The sequence below is a fragment of the Haliotis rufescens genome, unplaced genomic scaffold (assembly GCF_023055435.1).
Source record: "Haliotis rufescens isolate VD_foot unplaced genomic scaffold, xgHalRufe1.0.p SCAF_6, whole genome shotgun sequence".
NCBI lineage: Eukaryota > Metazoa > Mollusca > Gastropoda > Lepetellida > Haliotidae > Haliotis > Haliotis rufescens.
In genome coordinates, this window is record NW_025964334.1 from 36,195,426 (window position 1) to 36,218,457 (window position 23,032).

The 23,032-nt window shown below is 38.8% G+C and overlaps 2 protein-coding genes across 9 annotated transcripts in view; one reads left to right on the forward strand and one right to left on the reverse strand.

Moving 5' to 3' along the window:
- The window catches only part of LOC124148539 (serine/arginine-rich splicing factor 7-like), a 45,780-nt gene extending 30,927 nt beyond the window's left edge, over window positions 1–14,853 (reverse strand). Inside the window, exons 1-2 of one of the 3 annotated variants that reach the window (XM_046519671.2) lie at window positions 14,794–14,853; window positions 5,494–5,578 (exon numbers count right to left, since the gene is read on the reverse strand). The gene's annotated coding sequence lies outside the window, so the exon portion shown is untranslated. Of the gene's footprint in view, window positions 1–5,493; window positions 5,579–5,670; window positions 6,165–14,146; window positions 14,221–14,793 lie in introns of those variants that run through there. The other 2 variants (XM_046519672.2, XM_046519673.2) reach the window with 2 other exon arrangements.
- LOC124148540 (serine/arginine-rich splicing factor 7-like) overlaps window positions 1–22,758 on the forward strand; it is a 35,997-nt gene extending 13,239 nt beyond the window's left edge. Inside the window, exons 2-6 of one of the 6 annotated variants that reach the window (XR_006862980.2) lie at window positions 18,822–19,036; window positions 19,235–19,501; window positions 20,363–20,752; window positions 21,246–21,359; window positions 22,209–22,286. Coding sequence is in view for 4 of the 6 variants with exons in the window: in XM_046519676.2 (XP_046375632.1) it covers window positions 16,020–16,037; window positions 18,822–19,036; window positions 19,235–19,501; window positions 21,246–21,359; window positions 22,209–22,272 (678 nt within the window). In the remaining 2 variants the exon portion in view is untranslated. Of the gene's footprint in view, window positions 1–16,004; window positions 16,038–16,671; window positions 16,829–16,871; window positions 16,895–18,821; window positions 19,037–19,234; window positions 19,502–20,362; window positions 21,360–22,208 lie in introns of those variants that run through there. The other 5 variants (XM_046519676.2, XM_046519677.2, XM_046519678.2 and 2 more) reach the window with 5 other exon arrangements.
- The last annotated feature ends 274 nt before the right edge of the window (window positions 22,759–23,032 follow it).

Here is a 23,032-nt window from a genome sequence, read left to right on the forward strand (position 1 = left end):
TTATCTACGGTCATATACGGTACCATGTGTATAATTTTGACTGTCAACCATAAATCTTTTGTATTGCCTGGGTTTTATCGGATCCTATGTTAAAATAAACTGAGATTGTATGCAAATAATATCCACTGTAAGTCCCAAAAGACATGACCGATGCAAGAGTATGGATGCTGAAACGGTTACCACACTGAGTGCCCTACATTGATCATCTTCCCAAGGCAAGAGAGTAACTGACTTTAAAAGTCCAGTTTCCATCCTTGCCGAACTAGGCTGAAATTACTGGGCTCAATCGTAGCGCCACCAGTGGCTATTACCAGTTATGTCCCTTCTAAGCCTGTCCTATGGACCAATCAGATTCCACCTCTCGTATCACCTGCGTTTGCTTCACACAAAATAGTTGCGCCCGGTCAGGACGATCTGATCGATAATCAAGATCAATATTGTGATAAAACGGGTCTTACATTGCGAAATGAGTCAAAATCATGTGAGCGCCTTGATTAAAAACATGAAAAGATTTGGAAAACGAGTTGGCGGTGCACATGCTTTGCAAATCCTGCAATCGACTGAAATCTGCACGACAGTTCACGAACCGGATTTCGATTTCGGTCTGCGATTTTGATTGGACTATGCATTGACTCGTTAGTCCAGCCAAAATGTAACTCCATAAAACCAGCCTAGTTCTGCAAGGGTGGAAACTGGACTTCTATAGTCAGTTCACTCTCTTGCCTCGGGAAGATGTACATTGATAAAACATCAGGCAGAAGACTGAAGAACAATAGTTGGTTTCCTTATAGTCAGTTTCTGGTGAGCGGTACTCAACCTATGTCGCATGCGCTAATTAGTGACTTGAAATCAAAATCATGTGAAAATTGTACATGTGAAAATTGCAGGACATTTAATAAATAGGCTTTACATAGGTAGGCATATAAGAGTTTGTCACAGATGAACCGTTACCATGTTACCATGGCTGGCGAACAGGTTAATATCTTGTACATCGCTAATGCATAAAGTAGGCAAAAATAAAGTCCTATTTTAGTTTCTATTTTACTGTATGCTTAAGTATGTTTTATTAATGTACATTTTTACACTATTTGTTTGTTTTCTGTGTCAATCCACAACATTTCAATGTTTTAAATATGTTTTAGTAGTAGTTAGTATGCTTACTGTATGCTTCTGTGACAATCCATCCAGCTAAGGTTAATACAGACAATACCCTAATCTGTTAATCCTCTATACCCAAAGTTGGGCAAGTGGGGGTGGATTGTCGGAACGATTGAAGCTTCTCAATTTGAAACAAGCTTTATCTCATATTTCTGTTTCTATAAGAGATACAAACAATGTTTGATGAGGTGAGGTGAGGTGAAATTTGGTTTAACGCCGCGTCCAAGATTATTGCACTTATATAGCAATGTGCATGGACGTGTGTGTGTGTGTGTGTGTGTGTGTTGCTGCTTGTACTAGTCCAGACTGATGCCGATTTATAGTGCTAACTCACTGAGATACCATGCCCCAATTTAACAGAATATCCAACTCAGACACAGTATACTGACTCTGGGCCGACCAGTCCTTGTTTAGCCCCTTAAGGCCGAGCGCCAGACAGGGTAACAACAAGTACCATCTTTTAATGTATTTTGGTATTTTGTATTTGGCGGCCGAGGATCGAACCCCGGACCTTCCGCTCTCCGGGCGGACGCTCTACCACTAGACCACGGAGGCGGTCTAAACAATGTTTGGACAGTCCATGTCAAATGTTTTCACTCATTCACAAAGTTTCGATTTAAAGAAGGACATCCCCATCAATAATACACAGAAGACATCACATGTATCTTATTTCTTGTTGGTACAGGGGTTACCCTAGACCCACTTTTTAACACTTAGGACCCCCAAAGTTCCTAGAGTTTGCACATATACCAGAGATCTTCCTAGCACTTGAAACTAAGTGCCCGTTGGCATACAAATTGGGAATCGTTATTTTGTTCAAAATTGGGATTTTTATAAGTGGTTATTTTCTTTAATTCCTTGAAATTAACATTCTATACTGACATTGACATTGACATTGAAATTTGATCCAGTAATGTGAACCTAATCATTGAAACCTCTTTTCCATTATTGAACTGTTATTAGTGAAATACAAGTCAACTGTACAAAGCCAATAGATCAGTTGTAACTATACTGTATACAGTCTGTGCATAAACATGAAATTGTAACTTCATAGTTCTTAATAGGGGAACTTCTAATGACATTTGCTGCAGACTAGGGGAAGAATATTGTCATTGAAGCATGTCACGTTCTACAAAACGGTCATAGAGCTGAGGTGATCCTAACCGACCCATGCTTTAAAGTAGACATACGACTATTGTAGCCCTACGATCACTTTGTGGAATGGGAAAATCTCAAGGCTAGTCTAACAGTCCCTGAACCATGTTATTTTCTCTTCCCGGCTCTAACTATAATGCTAAAATGAAACAAATCTAGATTTTCCACATCTCACTTGGGCTCCTCTTAATTATTTTTGTTTCTATCAGATTATATATTTTCAAAGATGATGCATTACCATATTCGATGTAAAAAGCGCCCTGCTCTAATAAGCGCCCACGGTGATATTTGCTAATATATTGGCTAGTGAACAATCCCAATCAGCACCCCTTCCGATTGATCAATGTACACAGTACTTTTTTATTTGTGTATAATACGCACTTGTGTGTTATATGCACCCTTAATTATAGGCAATTAAATCTTCATACACACATACTTTTCTTTTATATCATTTCAGGCTGTCAGCATTAACCATGAATAAGAGCCCCCTATTTCTAATTTTGAGAGCGTCCCGGGCGCTTATTACGTCGAATACGGTAGTCTAAGACAGAGGTAAACCCTAGTTTTGCCCCAGTTTAATATGGTCTGAAACTGATAAACAAGAACTAAAGGAAGTGAGGATTAAGTATGCGAACATGCATATATACACAGGCTATATATAAGGGATTTACCTAGGATTCCAAATGAAGTGCCCTCAAGCAAATTGGGAAAGAATTGTGATATTGTTCATAATTGGATTTTGTTTTACTGTTCTTATTTTCGTAAATTCTGAGGTATTAGTGCATTTTTAATTCAAATTGGGAATTTTGACTGAAATTAGCTGCAGACTTGGTGCCAAATATATGCCTCTCAGCAGGTCCCTGTATATATGCTTTGCGTGGAGTAAGAGGTTAGATTGCTTGTCGTCTGGTGACATGATATATTGGCCCTGATAAGTTTCAGCACAGTTTAAGTGTATGTCAAACATCATTAATTATTAACTTTATTGATAAAGGTAGTCATGGCTTTGGACAGTAGTCAGGCTAGGTTTATTTCTGGCTTAAAAAATATATATCGCTTCTTCATTATGCACAAAAATGAACATGGAGTGAAACCTCTTTAGTCAGGAACCTGCTAATCTAAAAAATCCCACCTTCTGGACAATTATTGCTTTGAACCTGACATAATCACAAAGCGAAATACTCTGCAACCATAGTAACTATCATTTGTTGATCCTGAAATCTGTAAAAGATGACCAACAGGAAACGCTATCTTCCAGATTCACAGGGTTGCACTGTCTATATGGTCCCAGAGTGAGTGAGTGAGTGAGTGAGTGAGTGAGTGAGTGAGTGAGTGAGTGAGTTGTGTTTAACACCGCTTTTAACAGTCATATCATGGTGTGTCAGCTTAATGTGGGAAGAAACCGCAATTGAGGCAGGTCTTAGGCGTTTACCACTTTGGTGAAACCCACGAGCATGGGTATGGTGCTGACAAACCTAGAAACATAATTGGGGTGAAACTGGGATTCAAACCCACAATCATAGGTTTCTGGCATGCCCAAGGGACGCAACTCTGCACAGTGAATAGTGGCGCAATAGACGACTGAGTGAGTGAGTGAGTGAGTGAGTGAGTGAGTGAGTGTAGGTGTGGTTGGTAGGGTGAGTGAGTGAGTGAGTGAGTGAGTGAGTGAGTGAGTGAGTGAGTGAATTAGTGTGTGGTTGGTAGGGTGGGTGAGTTATCGTGGGTGTGGTTGGTAGGGTGAGTGAAAGAGTGAGTGAGTGTGGGTGTTTGAGGAAGTGAGTGAATTAGTGTGTGGTTGGTAGGGTGAGTGAGCGAGTGAATTAGTGTGTGGTTGGTAGGGTGAGTGAGTTACTGTGGGTGTGGTTGGTAGGGTGAGTGAGTGAGTGAGTGTGGGAGTGGTTGGTAGGGTGAGTGAGTGAGTGAGTGTGGGAGTGGTTGGTAGGGTGAGTGAGTGAATAATCGAATAAACCAAAATGTCCAAAATGAACCCTGCTAAACTGGATTTGACTTCTCATGCTACAGTGTTCAAATCTGAAGTCATGGGGTCCTTGAATAAATTATAATGTTAAAACAAAAAATGTAAGGAGTCCTAAGATCTCAAGATATATTTTTTAAATCAGAAAATAGTGACTTCTGGTCCTTCAGGGAGGTATTTTAACAGTTCTTTGACTCCACGACCAACAATACTCTGGACAAGACTGACACAGTTCAAAACAATATGTTTTTCAAAATGTTATAATATGTATATTTTAACCATTAATGGTTAACTCTAAGTAAGTACATTAAATCTAATCTCAGGGGAAGACACCCTGACTTGTCCCCAGCTCAAGAAGGGTAAGGTAGAGAGTAACCAGTCCAGCAACCACATTTTTCATTAACCAGGTTTTCAAGACTAACCAACTACAGGGATGTATCTTAAATTAAAATTTCCCAATTCTTGTTAAAATGTTATGGTTGGTTGGTTTGTTGTTTTACGCCGCACTCAGCAATATTCCAGCTATATGACGGTGGTCTGTAAATAATCGAGTCTGGACCAGACAATCCAGTGTGTAATATCATGAGCATCGATCCATGCAATTGGGATCGATGACATACATCAACCAAGTCAGCGAGCCTGACCACCTGATCCCGTCAGTTGCCTTTTATGACAAGTATAGTCAGCTTTTACGGCAAGCATGGGTAGCTGAAGACCAATTCTAACCCCGAATCTTCATGGGTCTAAAACGTTACGGCTTAGTAGGGGTAACTTGAACATCAGTGACAACAGGGCTAATTCAGTCGAAGAGGCATTATTGCCTAGTTTTACATTACTGCAATGAATGCAATGTTAAAATACCTATGAATTTACGAAAATATGTGGTTATTTTAAATCCCAATTTTGAACAAAATAATGATTTTTCCCCCATAAAAAGTAATATTTTTCCTTGCCATGAGCACTAACTTTAGAATCGCAGTTGAACCCCCTGCATCTTATGAAAAAAGAATGTCAATGTGTGCAGTGGTGTGAGGGAATGTAGAGAAACAGATGGGGTTTGCACAAAACATCATTGATATTCACGGTATGGATAAAGACAACAGCTTGTCTTATAGGGCAGAAATAATGTGGCTTAAAAAAGCCAAAATATCATGAACAATGTACAACATCTAAACCATGTTAAACCAAGATAAAGTTATACTCACAAGTATTGATCACTATTTATCAGATGTTACGATATGAATACCCATCAGATCATCAGCATGCGGCTTGAAAGCACATTGTGTTAAGCTGAAAAGTAGAAACAATTGGTTTTCAGGCCACTGCTTTGGAAACATGGAGACGAGTGATGGAACGATGGAACAAAGAAACAACGTAACAACCTCACTACCTGTCCGTGCATCGCAACTGGACACAGCTGGGTTTAACACCACTCTGAACTGTATTCCAGTTACATAACAGGGTGTCAGCTTAATGTGAGAGGAAAGATCTCAGATGTTTACCATTCAGTGAAACCCACCAGTTGGTGGCAGGAGGGGTGGTGCTGACAAACCTAGAATCATAATCTGTCCAACCCACTATCCAAAGCCGTTCTGGCATGCCCAAGGGACGCAACTCAAGGCACAGCACAGCCACCCGTGCCCCCAAGTACGTCTATGAGAAGTTACAGCATCAATTTAAAGATAGCCATCCAGCGATAGAAACTAACTTGTTTAGTCCTCTCGTCCTTATAATGACAACACATAGAAAAACAGGAAATTGCTATTTTAAGGGTAACGCTATTTTTCAGGGCATTATCATTTGCAGAAGCACGAGGTCTTCCATTAATGGCCCGACAAAGGAGAGCAGTTGAAAAGACTGAGGTCTTATGCAAATGATAATGCCCTGAAAAATAGCGTTACCCTTATAGTAGCAAAACTGATTTCTGATAACATGCAGGCAGTTTAATGATAATTCTATCCATTTTAGCTATAATAGTCCTTATGATACCTAACTATTTCGCAGTTTAACAAGGACTATTGGACTAGTGCCAATATAATATCGCAGCCATCATGTCTAACCTAGGACGAAGACCTAAGAGTAACATGCAGAGCTCCAGATAAAAATACGCATCAGAAATGCAGAAATACGCAGTAAAATAAAATCCAAGCGTATCAAATACACAACGAACATTACAGATACGCTACAAAAATAAAACTTGTGCGTATCATCAAAATATTGTGAAGTAACCCTGCGTATTCGATTAGCAAATCAGCAACTTATTTTGAAATTAATAACGGGCATTCTGTCAACCTTGCCAAACTCCACGATGACAGTTACATCATGATCATTTGCCATCACACTTTCTTGTGGAAGTATTGTGGTACTTTTGAGTCCTACAAAGCTCTCGAACCCACACGACACCAGTTTGCAGGGTCTAGATGAATAGTGTTTTTAAATATTTAACTTAAATACCCACATGTGTAAAAACTAGTGGGTAACAGAAATTTGAATACCCAGATAGAATTACTGATACCCAATGATTTTCAAATGCATAGGTAAAATACCCACAACACCAAAAGCTTATCTGGAGCTCTGAACATGTGGATCATATATGACACACAGGAAAAATGGAATTCTCTTCCTGCAATGTCAACAGCATATCTTGCAGAATAACCATGAACTGAGTAAACACATTGTACTACTATCAGTGCCCTGTTTCAGATACACAAAGCATATATAACACCGAAGCCATTTGTGAACTGGCTGCCCCTAATAGCTACCCAACCTTTTTCAGTGTTAGAGATTGGCACTAGTCCTGCAGTCCTTGCCAACCTGCCCACCAGTTAAGGTATCATAAAGACTAGTAGAAATTTGCCATTTTTAAGGGTTTTGATATATGTTAGTTTCTACCCCTGAATCATTTTACATCAATTTACTCTACTCATTGTACCAAATGATGTAATAAAATATGAATAAGTACATGCAAATAATTTTAATTCAATCTGAATTGATCCAAAACATACCTTGCTGTAACATGTGGAAGAGACAGCTGGAAAGCCATTCAGATAATATTGATAAGAAACATAAATATCAGTATATATAACTCTGATGAAAATAGGATTTGGCGAATGTGTTAGGTTATTCACGTTGAATAATGCAAAGTGGTCAGGTGTGAAATGGGGTTGTAATGTCGCGTTCAGGAGTATTGTACAGTAGAACACGGATATAACGAACATGGATAGAGCGAACAAACGGATACAACGAACTGTGACGAAATCCCGGATTTATCTCCTTTGTATTATCATATAAATTTACATATATAAGAAAATCTCCACAGCAAACTAATGTTTATAGCAAACTGGTATCTGATCCCCGACACGCCCAAATACCACTAATTAGTGACGTATATAGCGAACTGAGAAATCTCACTTAGTGTCAAGGGTCACTGACAATTGGCAATATGCAATCAGCGGCGAATCAACACAATAGCGACACAGTTACATGTATTGTGTTTGTTCATAACGCATATAATGAACAACATATATAACCAAACAAACTTGTGTGTGTGTGTGTGTGTGTGTGTGTGTGTGAGTGTGTGTGTGTGTGTGTGTGCATGTGGTGTGTGTGTGCTGTGTGAGTCTGTGTTGTGTATTGATAGGAGATCTGATTATCAGGATGTTAAGTCTGAAGTTTTGAAGGCTTATGAATTGGTTCCTGAAGCTGAAGCAGGCAAACGTTTAGGTCTGCTAAGAAAAAGGGATGGTTCTTACTTTTGTTGAGTTTGCAAGGGACAAGGAAACTGTTGGATAGGTGGTGTACGTCAAAGGAGGTCAGTGGTGATTTTGATAGATTTACATATCAGGAAAGGGTAGTTCATCCCCTCCTAGATCTGGCTCTAACAAGTCTGGTTCCGAGTTTGTTGACAAAATGTCAAGTTATACTCAAGTTGGTTCTAAAGATACTCCTGGATTTTTTCTTCAGAGCCTACTTGTAGATATTGCCACAAGCCAGGTCATTTCATTTCTGAGTGTAGAAAGCTCACTTCAAGAGCAGTCATTCTTCCCCGAATGCTTTTGTGAATGTCAGGTCACAGCCTTTTTTGTGGTTCGGCTAATTGGGAGTTATCTGTTGTAGACCAGTCATCAAAGTCTGGGGTTGTGAGAGAGGTTGTGTCAGCTTAAGGTGACAGTGCCAATGTTAAGCCAATTACCATTTTAAGGGATACTTGTGCTTTCAAACTCTGATTTTGGATGATATTTTCACTATTTTGCTGCTTTCTGAAGGGTCATCAGCGAACTCTTAGGTTAATGTGGTTTACCAGTGCACCTCTCCATGTTGTAGAAACATTTTAATGGAGCAGACTTGCTCATTGGGAATGATTTGGCAGGGGGAACATGTTTGGCTGATCCTGTTGTTTGTCTTGAGCCTAACACTTTGTAAAGTACTAAAAATCTTGAAAAAGAAATTTGAGGTGTTTTTCTTTCGTGTGTTGTTACTCGTGCTATGGCTAAGCAAAGTTCTTCAGAGAATGATTCCACTTACAATTTGGCTGGCTCTTTTATGGATCATTCTCTTGACACGTCTAAATTTTCAACGGAGAGAACTCAAAATTCTGACAGTTTGGCTGTTGAGAAACCAGTTCTGGGTAGGGAGCAGCAGTTAGTTAAGTTACAGGGGGTAAGACCCAGAACTCACAGCTCTTGCCAACAGGGCACCCTCTTTAGAAGAAGCTGACAAAGTTCCAGTTTTGTTGAGGAAACAGAGGCCATAGATGTACTGCAATGAATGCAAGGTTTGCCATCAATTTCTTCTCCCAAATTCATATTGAAAGCATGTTTTGAGTTTGGTACATGAAACTCCTTTGACAGGTCATTTGGAAAAAACAGACTATAGTGACACAAAAGGTGCAGATATGCCATTTCTCATCAGTTCTGAAATAATCCATTAATCATTCAAACAAGCAATAAGAGCCTGGCATATATAGAATACAGTGTAATATTAACTGATATTGCAAGGTTACAATGGCAACACTATCTCCTTCTATTGGGAAGAGCTCGAGGTAAGCCTTTGGTTATTTGGGTATTTTACCCAGGGGTTTGATTTTGATTTGGGTATCCACAACTTCTGGAGGGTATTCAAATTTGTTTCATGCAGCTGTTTCTTGACATTCGGGTATTTTAACTTGAAAACCTGTTTCGTAACAATCCCTGTAAATCATTTAGAACAAGTATTTGTCACAGAGTGACGAAATATCCCCCGCCATATACACCATAGTACCAAATATGAAGACAATCCAGCGATTAGTTCTTGAGATATTGTGGCAACACCGTTTTCCAACTCCAAAAACAGATTTGCCTGCTGTGACCTTGAAAATGGGATCAAGGTCACCAAATCTGACAGGTGTATGCGGTGTCTGTATATACACCATAGTTCCAAATATGAAGACAATCCAGCGATTAGTTCTTGAGATATCGCGGCAACACCGTTTTCTAACTCCAAAAGCAGATTTGCCTGCTGTGACCTTGAAAATGGGGTCAAGGTCACCAAAACCGACTGGTGTCTGCGGTGTCTGTATATACACCATAGTTCCAAATATGAAGACAATCGAGAGGTTTAGTTCTTGAGATATCGCGGCAACACCGTTTTCCAACTCTAAAAGCAGATTTGCCTGCTGTGACCTTGAAAATGGGATCAAGGTCACCAAAACCGACTGGTGTCTGCGGAGTCTGTATATACACTATAGTTCCAAATATGAAGACAATCCAGTGTTTAGTTCTTGAGATATCGCGGCAACACCGTTTTCCAACTCTAAAAGCAGATTTGCCTGCTGTGACCTTGAAAATGGGGTCAAGGTCACCAAAACCGACTGGTGTCTGCGGTGTCTGTATATACACCATAGTTCCAAATATGAAGACAATCCAGTGTTTAGTTCTTGAGATATTGCGGCAACACCGTTTTCCAACTCTAAAAGCAGATTTGTCTGCTGTGACCTTGAAAATGGGATCAAGGTCACCAAAACCGACTGGTGTCTGCGGAGTCTGTATATACACCATAGTTCCAAATATGAAGACAATCCAGTGTTTAGTTCTTGAGATATCGCGGCAACACCGTTTTCCAACTCTAAAAGCAGATTTGTCTGCTGTGACCTTGAAAATGGGATCAAGGTCACCAAAACCGACTGGTGTCTGCGGAGTCTGTATATACACCATAGTTCCAAATATGAAGACAATCCAGTGTTTAGTTCTTGAGATATCGCGGCAACAAACAGGTGGGACGTACGGACGGACGTACGGACAGACGGACGTACGGACGGACGGTCGTGAATACTATATCCCCCGCTTCGCGCTTTCGCGCGGCGGGGGATAACTATATGAAGAAGAGATAATTCCATCTGCACTTCCCTCTCAGGGAAGCTGTTTTTGTTTGCAAAACCTAGCCTTGTTAGAAAGGGGTTATTTTTTTTTATCACCAATCAGCAACTGTTTAAGATACAACATGTACATTGACTAGGCACAATGTGCTTTTCAATTGGCATCTATCAGTATGTTCGTTGCACAAGCTTTTCCGACTGTAACTGTCGGTAAGTAAATTTCGTGATTAGTTGACACACAATAATTTTATCTAACAGTTGTAGTATACGCAATCGTTTTATCAAATAGCTGTAATATTTGCACAAATTTTATTTCAATAGCGTATTTATAGTTTTTCTTGCGTATTTGATACACTAGGACTTGATTTGTGTGCCTATTTCAGTTTATTTAATGCGTATTTTATGCAAATACGAAGCTTATCTCGAGGACTGATTGAGTGCCTGTTAACCTTACCAGCAGGATCTTAATAATAACTATACGTTATTATCGTGATTGTTATTAAAGAAACTCAAGATGCTTTTTTTCAGTATTTTATCAGTGTTTGAGAAAACCTTTGATCCTTCAGAAGCTTACCTTTATCAATTTGTTTATTTGTTTATTAGTGAAAATTTGATGGGTGAGTATGTGCCAAACTAGTCATTTTGTGTAAAATACATACTAGTCAACACTGCTTAGTGTAAGTTCTCTGAAGGTATGTTATCATATTTTGATGCCTATGCTGACAAAAGAATAACAGCGACTAAAGGGTACCCCACCCTTGTGTTGTATTGATGCCTGAATAGGACATGGTTCGGCTCGGTTCAAGATGGTTCTGCTTCAAGTGCCTTATCATTTTTTACCCCCTTGGAGACCCGAGGTAAAAAGCGTCCCCAGGACCCAAATTGCTGGTATAAGAGATGGGCCGAATTGGGCAGCCTGTGAAGAACTAGGTTAGGCTTGATCTTCAGCAACTCATGCTTGTAACAGATGATGAGATTGGGTGGTCAGGCACGCTGACGTGGATGATGCATGTTATCATCCCAATTGCATAGATCGATGCTCATTATGTCAATCACTGGATTGTCTGGTCCAGACTCAGTTATTTACAGACTGCTGTCAAATAGCTGGGACATTGTTGAGTGTGGCATTAAATAACAAACAAAAATCCTTTTTACAATAAAAACATGAAAATAAACCAATTTTGCTTTTGAAAATGGTCTAAAATATGAGCAATAAGGCCAGGGTTCCATCATGCATTTAAAGCAACTGTTGCATGCCTTACTTAATCTATATAGATTCTAGGTCATAACAATCATTTTGACCATATAGCAAACGTTTTGCAGCCAAACCAAAAAACTAAAAAAATTCTGTCTGTAATGAATTTTCCTGGTGACTTCAGATGTGAATCTGTTCATGTGCCTCCCCAAGTGTGTTACAGGTCACAAATCTCATAATGTTCTAGGGCTGTTACGATTCACTCGTGTATTTGGTGAATCGAACCGTATCCATTCATGAATTGAATTTGTTATTCGTGGCTACTAGAATCGAATATTTATGAATATGCAAGCATGTGCATTTACATAAAAATACCCATAAGAACATATTATATGCATAGATTTCTTCAAAAGACAACACTCTTATACTATTTAATTTGACAATATAGTGGTCACTGGTCATTGTCGCATTTGAGCAGATACTAGTACCTGGATAAGTGCAGTATATAAATGTATAGTACATTAATAATTAACAAACTATGTCAAATAATCTATGTTGTTATTGCTTTACTGAATATAACAAATAAAACATCAGCTGCTGACTTGTTATTGTATTCCTGAATTAATATTCGTATTTGTTACCCTATATTCATGATACGAATCATAATCGCCTCATAGTGTATTCGTTGCAGCCCTACAATGTTCAGCTATACTATTTAAGTTACAATAGTAGGTGTGACCTTGTATCTTTGTGAATTATTCACTGATGTAGAGTCCATGCACATGTGGTGCCTGCAATTGACCTAAGCAAGCTGAAAGGCTACATTGGGTAATAATGCTGTGTTTTTATACCATTGTGTTCTTCAATTTTTTCATGCATATTTGCAGTAGTGGGATGATACACTGATGCATCGCGATTTTTAACTTCTTGATATGAGTATTAATCACAGTCTCACACAAAGTAAAAAATATTGATTCTTATCTTAAATGTTTGTTTTAATGACTGTTACTCAAAAAAATGGAAACAAGATGTAATTCGCAGTCAAAACGAAAATATTTTAATCCATTGTGCCTCACTTCACATTGCCAACTGTAAATTGCCAGAGTGCCAGATATTTGACAATCCTGTCTTTGAAAAAGATGGCTTACGCACACGGTAAGAGCACATGCAAGTCTCTCGAGCATGATATCACGATATGTATCGGATTGCACAGTTGGTGCATCGTCACAGCCCTATTTATTTGTGTGCAAGCAACTCAAAGGTAATCGGGTTATGGTGATCAATTTTGAGTGTTTTAAGCAAATACTCAACTAATATACTCATCTGGAGCTCTGTAATACCTATGTTAACATGAACTGGGAAATTAGAAAATCCCATTTGGGAATTAATATTTACTGACATTTGCAGCAGACATGGTGCCAAATATCTAACCCTGAGCAGGTCCTGTCTGAGAGTTAGTGCTTTTGTTAATAAGTTATTCACTACAGTAGAGTTGTGTACTTCATGAACATGCAATGCCTCAATTTGATCTGTAATAAAGGTGAAGATTTAGTGACTTGTGGTGAAACCATAGGGTTTTATTGTTATTGTCATTAAACAAAATATCACAGGACTAACCATGGGTCCCGTCTGTCCTACGTGCGACCCACTTGCTATTCTAGGAAGTAACTTGATCTGTGGCCTTGTGATACAGATCTCAAGGGACCTAACCAATATTCAAATCAAAGTATTCAAGGTACCATTATATGAGAACTAGGCTTTGTCCATAGCAATTGGCAGTTCTATTTTGTTCAAGTCATTAATTACCAAAGTTATGTGAAATTAAGGAGGTTCCTTGCATGACCTTAATGTTTGCTGCTATATTTTAACATACGCATGGCCCATAAAAACCTTTAACTTTTAAAACTGGGGTCATAACAATGGCACCTTGACATTCAAGCTTAATTTCTGATGACTGTAAGCTCAAATTTTATTATGCATATCAACCTCTCAGTATGCTCAGCCTCATTACAAAGAAAGAATGTCTCAGTTTGACATTAGTCACCAATTACAACACCCAGACCTAAACTTGACATATACTCCAAACTGTTGAGTATGATGCTGCCTCTCTTAAAGATATCACAACAATGTCCAAAGATTGTATTATTGCATTGATGTAATATTAATTTCTTCATTACAATTTGGAACACAATCTGTCAACAAAAGACAATGACCAAAAATATTAATCATTCTGAAACCAATGGGGTAAACGTCCGCTCATATCCCCCCTTAAAAATATATATGATTAAAAGGATTGAGCAGCAATACATACATATATAACATTTGGATGGGGATACGGGTAGCACCAATGCCAATTCCACCAATGGTCCCATAATCTTCTATTTGGCTGGCTAAGCATCAAGGTTTGATGAATTAATTTGTGACAGAACAGTATCTCATCCTAAATCATTGTACAAAGTTCTCATCGAATACAAGAGCAAATACTACATGTGCTGGTGTCACAAATAATTTCTTGAATTATCAATTTTTATTTCTACTAACTTTTGGCACTTCTAAGTCATTTTCCAAATAATATTTGCATCCTCGTGTCATTGCAAAAAAAAATCAAAATGAAAGTAGGTATAGCATGCTCACAAACATAACATATTGCCAACAATGCAGGATGTCATTTAAGCATGACCTATTTAAAAGATAATATAAGCTTATCAGAATTAAACACGGTTTCCGACTCCAACGAATCACAAACTTGAAACTTGCTTTTCAGATCATGCGTCTGCTTATTTGCATGGGACATTAAATATACCTTAGATCTAAAGACTGACAACTTCAAATGCTCATTGCAAAATGAAATAAAATCAATAGTGGTATCATGGCACATCGTATGCATGCATGAACATTACAATCATATAATTAATCGGTAAACATCCTTTTCACATGTACGTATACATCACATCTCACCACAACAGCTTGTGCCCGTCCCACTAAAAATAGCGACATCTGGCGTCATTCGAATCAAGGAAGATAACTTTGCTTGACAAACTTCGAGGCTATATTCTAGATAACTTATAATTATGTGATAGGTTTTTTTACCGTGCGTATAATGATTCAAGCCGTGGTAAGATGCACATTACCAGAAATATATCCTATAAAACGAATAATTTTCAGAAAATTAGCAGCACATGTGTTTACACATGTTTCATGAAGGCACACTTCGTTTACATTTTGGCATTACCATAAGAAAACTTTGGACATATTTTCTATCTATGACACTTAAAGGCGGAAGTAAACATTACGTGAAACAATAATAAAAAGAATGGGTGAAGGGACAAATAGTTCAGCTATTAATCATCGTCCCAGCACTAAACATTTGAATAAAATCTTTTTTTTTCAAGGGAACCGATAATTCATCATATGAGTGATGGCTTGCCTATTTTTTTTTTTTATCTATGAGTGGACATATTTATCTATAAACTCTATTATTAACGCTATCACAAAATACTTGCCCACTTTAGCTATTCGTGCCTATGGCGCCGGGTGAATGTTAAATCCTTACAGATCCACTGAAAACAAAACACCTAATTAATGCCAGTTATCTCGCACCAATAAATACACATTGTCACTCACCCAATTACGACACAGTCCAATTAAATACATTGAAGTGTTATTGCGCGTACAATCAAAGGTCGTGTCATTAATTTGGTATTGTTTGCATATTTGAGTTAGAGCTATGTATAAAACGTACTTCGTATGTTGGCCTGTTTGTCAAAGTGTGAGAACCTAACTTCGGTGTTTGGCTGTTTGCAGTCAGACTTGATGCACACGTAAATCTCCCAAGTCTCGCTACTCTGCTCATGAATTTCTCAGTTTGCTGTTATTCGTGCCAAGCAGGACAGTACAGCCCGGAAAGATTGTGAGCCCCCAAACACACACAAGGTAGTTGTACAGATGAGGGTAGAGTTTAATAACTATTGAAATAGTTGCACATTAGCTGCCTGCGGTAACCGTATCTTTGTGCTGCTTGGTGTAAACGATTGACTTGTCGCTACACACGTAGCGTTGTGCTGCTCCCTATAAACGATTTTGATAATGACGTGGCAATATGAAAATCGTTTATAAAGGAGCGGCAGGGAAACGGTTACCGAAGATATTTGCATACGTGAATTTGATTGAATCCAGATGTCACCATGCCGTCATATATTGCTGTCAGTGACGTTCCAAAAACATAATATCAATGTTATTTTTTAACATTTGTATGCATTTTCATGTTTTAAATGTCGATTGGTAAAATGCAGAATAAGCTAGTCGACTCTCCAGCTCAAGAATATCCATCACACATGTATAGGCGCTTTTTCGTCTTGCGATAATAGGGTGAAATTGGCGAGAAATACATGGTGTTCGTAGCTGCTTAGTAATTCTCCAATACTCGCAAAAATCTGCCACAGTGGAGTGAATCTGTTCATGTCGATAATATATTATGTAAAACACTGAGTAAAAGTAATCCATTTTAATCAATCCAGTAAAACACACGGTTATACAATCACAAATAATGCCGAATCGTTGAAGTATTGTTATGGATTAAAATATTGGGTATTAATATTTCGGTGTTTAGGATTAAAATATTATTTGATATTAAGATTTAGGGGTTTTCGATCAACTTGCTTCATGTGCTTTAAACGTCAATATTTAATCTTATATCCAGATAATTGTGAAAAATAACAAGTAGTTGAAAATGAATCAAGAAATAGATTGATGTGAAATGTTATTAGTTGTAGGGGAATGTTACATTGATATTTTCCTTGCTTGCGAAAGAAGTCATTTTTTTGTTATGTTTTTCTTTTATTCACTTGTAAATTAGTGCAACATATATTAAATTTAGGATTTGCAACGTTGATTCTGTCAAAATATGTGATTCACATGTTTCATTGAATTGTGGTGCACTGTGGGTAACACGCGTGTAGTCGCCATTTTCTTCTTATTCAAGTTCGAACAGGAGGTGAGAGGGAATGTTTCAGTGTTATTAGAGCTCGGTTTAAGTGATAAGTTGCCACATTACTATATTGTAAGTCCTTAATTTAAGTGGGAGTCTATATTCCATTGCGGCAAATAGCGTCATAATTTTCTGGTATTAGTTACAAAGAAGTCTTGTTTTCGATAATTTTGGGTGGTAGGCCCAGGTAAGGCGATCATCTGAACGTTTGTTCAACGTTGCGATTATTTTGTTTACATTTTATGCATCCTAAAACCTAAAGAGCGATCGATCGAAACGTATGTATTATTCTTCCGACATTTGTATCTTTTAAGAGGAAGCGCATTATTATGCGATTCACCGATGGGCGTAATGCCACCGAAGCTGTAAACCCTTCGTGTTTTTTAGATTACTCTTATTAAAATGGGGGCGATGGGGGTAGCCTTGTAGTTTAAAATCATTCGCTTGTCACGCCGAAGACCCGGACCCGTTCGATTCCCCACATGAGTACAATATGTGAAGCCCATTTCTGGTGTTGTATTCGCTTCAATAATAAGAGTTAATTGATAAAGAATAATCGGACCAGATCACCATGATCAGACCCCTGAAGCAAGATAGTGATATTACTGAACCACTGGACCCATATATATATAAATAGACAAGGTACGTCACTCGCCCGACATTAAAATAGGCTGTATTGTTAAAATTAAATTGAAATGTATGCATGTCATGTTCACAATACCTCCCTCTACATACAACCTGCATGCCACAAACCTTAATTTTTTGGCAATTTATTACCTATATCGGGTGATTTTATCGAAACACTGGTTCAGTCACAGCTATGGGTCACGGAAGTAAACCAAAAATCTCTGCGCTCAATGGCATCGAGTACTGTGATTGGTCCATTCTTCAACCATAACAAACGCACATGGGGATATTTACCATTCGTAGCGCTCGAGGCCATTGAGTGAGGAGATTTTTGTATACTTCCGTGACCCACAGCTGCGACTGAGCCAATATTTCGATAACATCATCCGGTATAGGTAATGAATTGCAAAAAATGAAGGTTTGTGGCATGCAGGTTGTATGTGGAAGGAGTTGTGAACATGACATGCATACATTTCCATGTAATGTAATCGATACAGCCGATTTCAACTTTGGCCAAGATGGCGAGTGACGTACCTAGTCTATTTACATATATGGGTCCAGTGTTTCAATAATATCACTATCCTGCTTCAGGGGCCTGTGGACCAGATTTGCTTCGGTCATTTGAATTACACAACGATTATTTATATTTGCCTCATGTACCAGGATCATGCATTGTCCTTGTTCATGTCATGAGGATTGTTTTGCTCCATGCTTGTTACACATTTAAAGAGTTATAGTTAGTATGACTATAATATCGTGGTATATAGGCAGTAGCATGTGGAATGCAGGTTGTCCAAGTCAAAATAAACAAAAGTTCTTACCAATTTGTTCTGAACTTATGTTTTAGTTTGTGTATCTTCAACATGTTCAATATTGTTTGCTTATTTATGTTATCAAGACCAGCGTCAGAAATTGGCACTAGTCCTGTAGTCCTTGCCAAACTTCTCAATGGTAAAGGTGTCATAAGGACCAGTAGAAATTTGCCATTTTTAGGGGTTTAGGGGCTATATGTTATCTTTATAAGGACGAGTGGACTGAAACTGTTAGTTTCTACCGCAGAAGCCCTGTGAAGATTCGGGGTTTAATAGGTCTTTAGCAACCCATGCTTGTCGTAAAAGACGAAGAACGGGATCAGGTGGTCAGGCTCGCTGACTTGGTTGATGCATGTCCCTGTTGCGTGGATTGATGCTCATGTCAATCACTGGATTGTCTGGTCCAGGCTTGATTATTTACATACCGTCATCATATCGCTGGAATATTGCTGAGTGCGGCAAACAAACAAAACTATTAATGCAGCATACTTTGCAAGTCATTGAGAATGAGAATATTAGTCTGGTGGTAAATATTGAACATGGTAAATTTTCTATTTCAGCATATCATGTCAAGATACAGGGATCAAGGCACAGACACAAAGATTTATGTGGGAGACCTACCCAAAGATGCATCTGAGAAAGAAATAGATCGCCACTTCAGTTATTACGGTCGTTTACGAAATGTATGGGTGGCAAGAAATCCCCCAGGTTTTGCTTTTGTTGAGTTTGAAGATCCACGGGATGCTGAGGATGCAGTGAGAGCACTTGATGGAACGTGAGTAGTTAACTGTTGAAATATTGTTCTTTAATGCTTGTGTGACTGTGATACACTATCAATTAGCATGTCTAGTAGCAACATGTCTGTATGCTATATAATAATGGACTTTGTCAATTTGTCATTGTCATTGTCATTGTCATTGTCATTGATTGCTGCATACCATCCCTGCTAACCAGTGAGGTGATTTGGTTACAGAACTGTCTGTGGCGCAAGAGTGCGTGTCGAACACTCCACTGGAAAAGTGCGCCCTAAACCATGGCTGAGGGGCAGTGGAGGTAGCGGAGGTGGTGGTGGTGGCGGCGGCGGCGGTGGCGGCGGTGGGGGCGGTGGTGGTGGTGGTAGAGGCCCTCCACGTCCCCGGAAACAGTTCCACCCTGAAGACCGATGCTATGAGTGTGGAGACCGAGGACACTATGCCTATGACTGCTACAAGTATAGCCGCAGAAGGTCAAAGAGATCAAGGTGGGTTTTGTGCAGTCTTAAACACCTGCTTATAACTTTGGTTAGAAATTGGGTACATTTTGAATCTTGACTCTCCACAGTGCTTGCTTGTTATGTATCTGTCCATATACATGTGTTGTCGATCATGATGTTAAATGGTTGCTTTGAAGTGTTTTTAGATGGGGTTGTCAATTCAAATTTTCTACTCAAAATTATTAGTGTTGATGAATCAACCTTGTTTTGAGGAAAAGATTTTCAACTTTTAAGATTATTGTATCGGCAATGAAACTCTGTCACACGTTTCTATTGTTGACGCCTTCAAAGGTATTGGTGTTTGACAGAAAGGTCCTTGAGTTTTGTGTTGAAGTTCGTAAGCTGCTGATGCATGGAGTTTCTAAAATAGTGACAGCTTGGTACTGTCGTGGTGGCAAATGGAGACACATGCTTATTGGTTCATCTCTTTTGTGTACTTACTTGCTTGTCAGATTTCTTCTGTCATATGTGGGATCGCTATGTGTGTTTACATGTTTATTTCTCATTTCAGCAAAAATATTCTGAAGGCTAAGATATGTTAGGTTGAGGTACTGAGGTACAAAAGAAAATTCTATTATGTTTGAAACACTTTTAGACTTCACAACTGAGTATCACAATTGCCGTTTTCCTGAGAAAAAAAATTTGAAAATGCTTTTTATGTTTAAATGGTCTATTTTTAAAGATATATTTTACTAATTACTGTTAAATGTTATGGTATTCTTTAGTTTAGTGTTGCAGAACTTTTGAACATGTTGTTAAAAATTGGTGAATGGGATATGAAATATAGGATTAATTTTAAGTCCTGATATATGATGTTATAGTGAACTTATTTCTGTCACTGCATTGCAGACTTTCCCTTCTTCCACTTACGATTCTGATGAGAATCATCGCTCATTCCACCAGACTAAGATATCAACCTTCATCCCCGACTTCTAGACTTCACATATCTCTCACGTGATCAGCCATCGCTGAAATTACGACCCCATCCCCCCGTGGTGACTTCACTCAGAGAGAAACTCGATCTGCAACAATTTCAGCCCAAAATTCGACCATCTCCTTCAGTTCACCTGAGACAAGCGTCAAATAGATCTCGAAACAACAAGCACAATCGATGATCATCCTTCTATCATACACAGTAGAATGGGTCAACACATCATTTCTGCTGCGTTCCAATGATTGAATGAGATGATCGATTGAACATACACGACCATTATCTAGAAATTCATGACTGCTGTAAGCGTAAGTCTAAAACTGCCGAGAATGAATCTGATATTAAGAGAAAATATGGTTGCTTTCCATACTGGCAAAGACTTTCAATCACCCAATGTTTTTGTTATCATGAAATTGTGTTCAAAGTTTCACCTTTTGGCTATTTTCCATCAAAGAATTAGTTAAAGTAAAACATTTTAAAATTATTTTTTTTCTTATTTTTGTCAGTTAAATCTGGTGCTACATGTATTTTTGTATTTCAGCTTACTTGTTTCTATAAAAAGTACCTAAAATATTACAAAGTCCCATATATTATTTTTGGTAGAATTATTTTCAGGCGACCTTTGGTCTGTGGTAAGTGAAGGTAGGAGTAAACTTTTGAATTAAATTGCTTCCCCAGTTTTGTTTTTACACATTACTAATGTTCCATTCAGATATTCTAATATGTAATGTATCCCAACAGGCCATTTAGGTGTGTTTACTCTATTGCAATGTGTAAAGTGAGAGGCTGATATAATTTCAGGTCTAGATCGCATTCTAGATCAAGGAGTGTGTCTCGCAGCCGGAGCCGCAGCAGGAGCCGCAGCCGCAGTCGAGGTGGGAGATATTCCCGCAGTCGGAGCCACAGTCGGAGCAGGTACCTATTCAAACATGCTTGACACCATCTTTTTCTTTGACATCATGCTGATGTAGACACCATTGGTCATGCAACTAGTCTGCAGCTTGGATAAGTGGTGATTTAAAATAACTAGATTTTAGGATAAAATAACTTATCGCTCTCATTTCTCGGACAAAGAAACTAGTGTCTGTCTATCCGTCAATGGCGAACAATGTGTGAGGCAGGGATTAAGTGAGGTGTATTTTTTGGTATAGTGCATGAGGTTCCTCACCTATGGGAGATACCTGTGTAGATCATGGGTAGAATAGGTCTCCTGCAATCCATGCTTGCCGTAAAAGGCGGCTAACTTGATCGGGTGGTCATGCTTGCTGACATGATTGATGCATGTAGCTGGAATATTGCTCAGTGAGGTTTTAAACAAACAAACTTAAGGGAGAGGGAGAATGTGAAGCCTGTGCATGCGGTCCCCAGTTGTTTAAGTACTGGAATATCACTAACAGTGGTAAAAAACTGAACCCACTCATTCACCCACAAACTTGCTGGGTTTCTGTAAATGTACAGCTAATTGGGTTTAAGGTCACTTTGAACCGTGTTCCTGTTATTTCACATCATGCCAGCTTTATCTGGGAGGAGTGACCTAAGTGATGCAGGTCTCGGATATAATGTGTGTGAACAGTGATTTGAACCCACATATTTTGGTTTCTGATGTGCTCAAGGGGCACAACTCTGCTCAGCAAATTGTGGTGGCTTAGACAACTTGGCCTCCTGTTCCCCTGTGTAAATGCATTAGAGGTTTCATGAACAGTATTAAAAAGTAGAGCAATTACCCTTGAATGAACTGATCAGCTTCTGTCTTTTCTTCCTCAGGTCCCCACGCGACCGCTCCCGATCTAGATCACGCTCCCGTGACCATGAAGATGACCGAGAATAAGAAGGATATACCGAGTGCTACAAAATTGTCCTTCAATGAGAACAACTACGTTGACTCTGTTCCATCATGTATGTCATTGCTACTGTCCTGTAACGGAAACTAGGTGTAAGTAATCAACATGTAGATAATGGAACAGCCTGTTCGTCAATGCCAGAAAAGGTATGGAAAAACAGTTCGATCAGGATTGCTGCAAATGTGGACAACTTGTAGGATGCTGAACAGTTTCTTGGTATATATGACTCCTGTTACCGGAACAAATGCTGAACAGAACATTACACGTTGTTCTGTTGAATTCCAACAGTTTGGATTGATGATACTCCTGTAATTGAAAAGTGTATGTTGAACAGTTTGACTTACTTTTTAATGTCTCATCCCTGTCATTGTCTTAAGTTCATTGTCATTTCTTTTGTCATTTTATGAGAGTTTCATACAGTGTACCATCTGATGTATTGAATTCCATTTAATAAAGGTTCCTCTGTGTACTTACATCATTGTTTTGTCATGTTTTCATGATGCAAACATGGTGGGTGATTTTGTGGCTGAAACCTGATGCTTGGTACATTGTATACTGTCATATTGACCAAGGGCACAGATGGTTTAGTGGCCTTTGCCCCAGCCACAGGCATTTATGGCTGTTATCTCCTGGCCTTGTGAATTCCTGGTCCCCGGGGGAGCTGTGCTGGTTGTAAGAGGTGACTTTTTGTGTTTTGTGGTAGGACTCTGTTCATTGTGTGTTGTCATAAGCTGACTGCCTGGATCC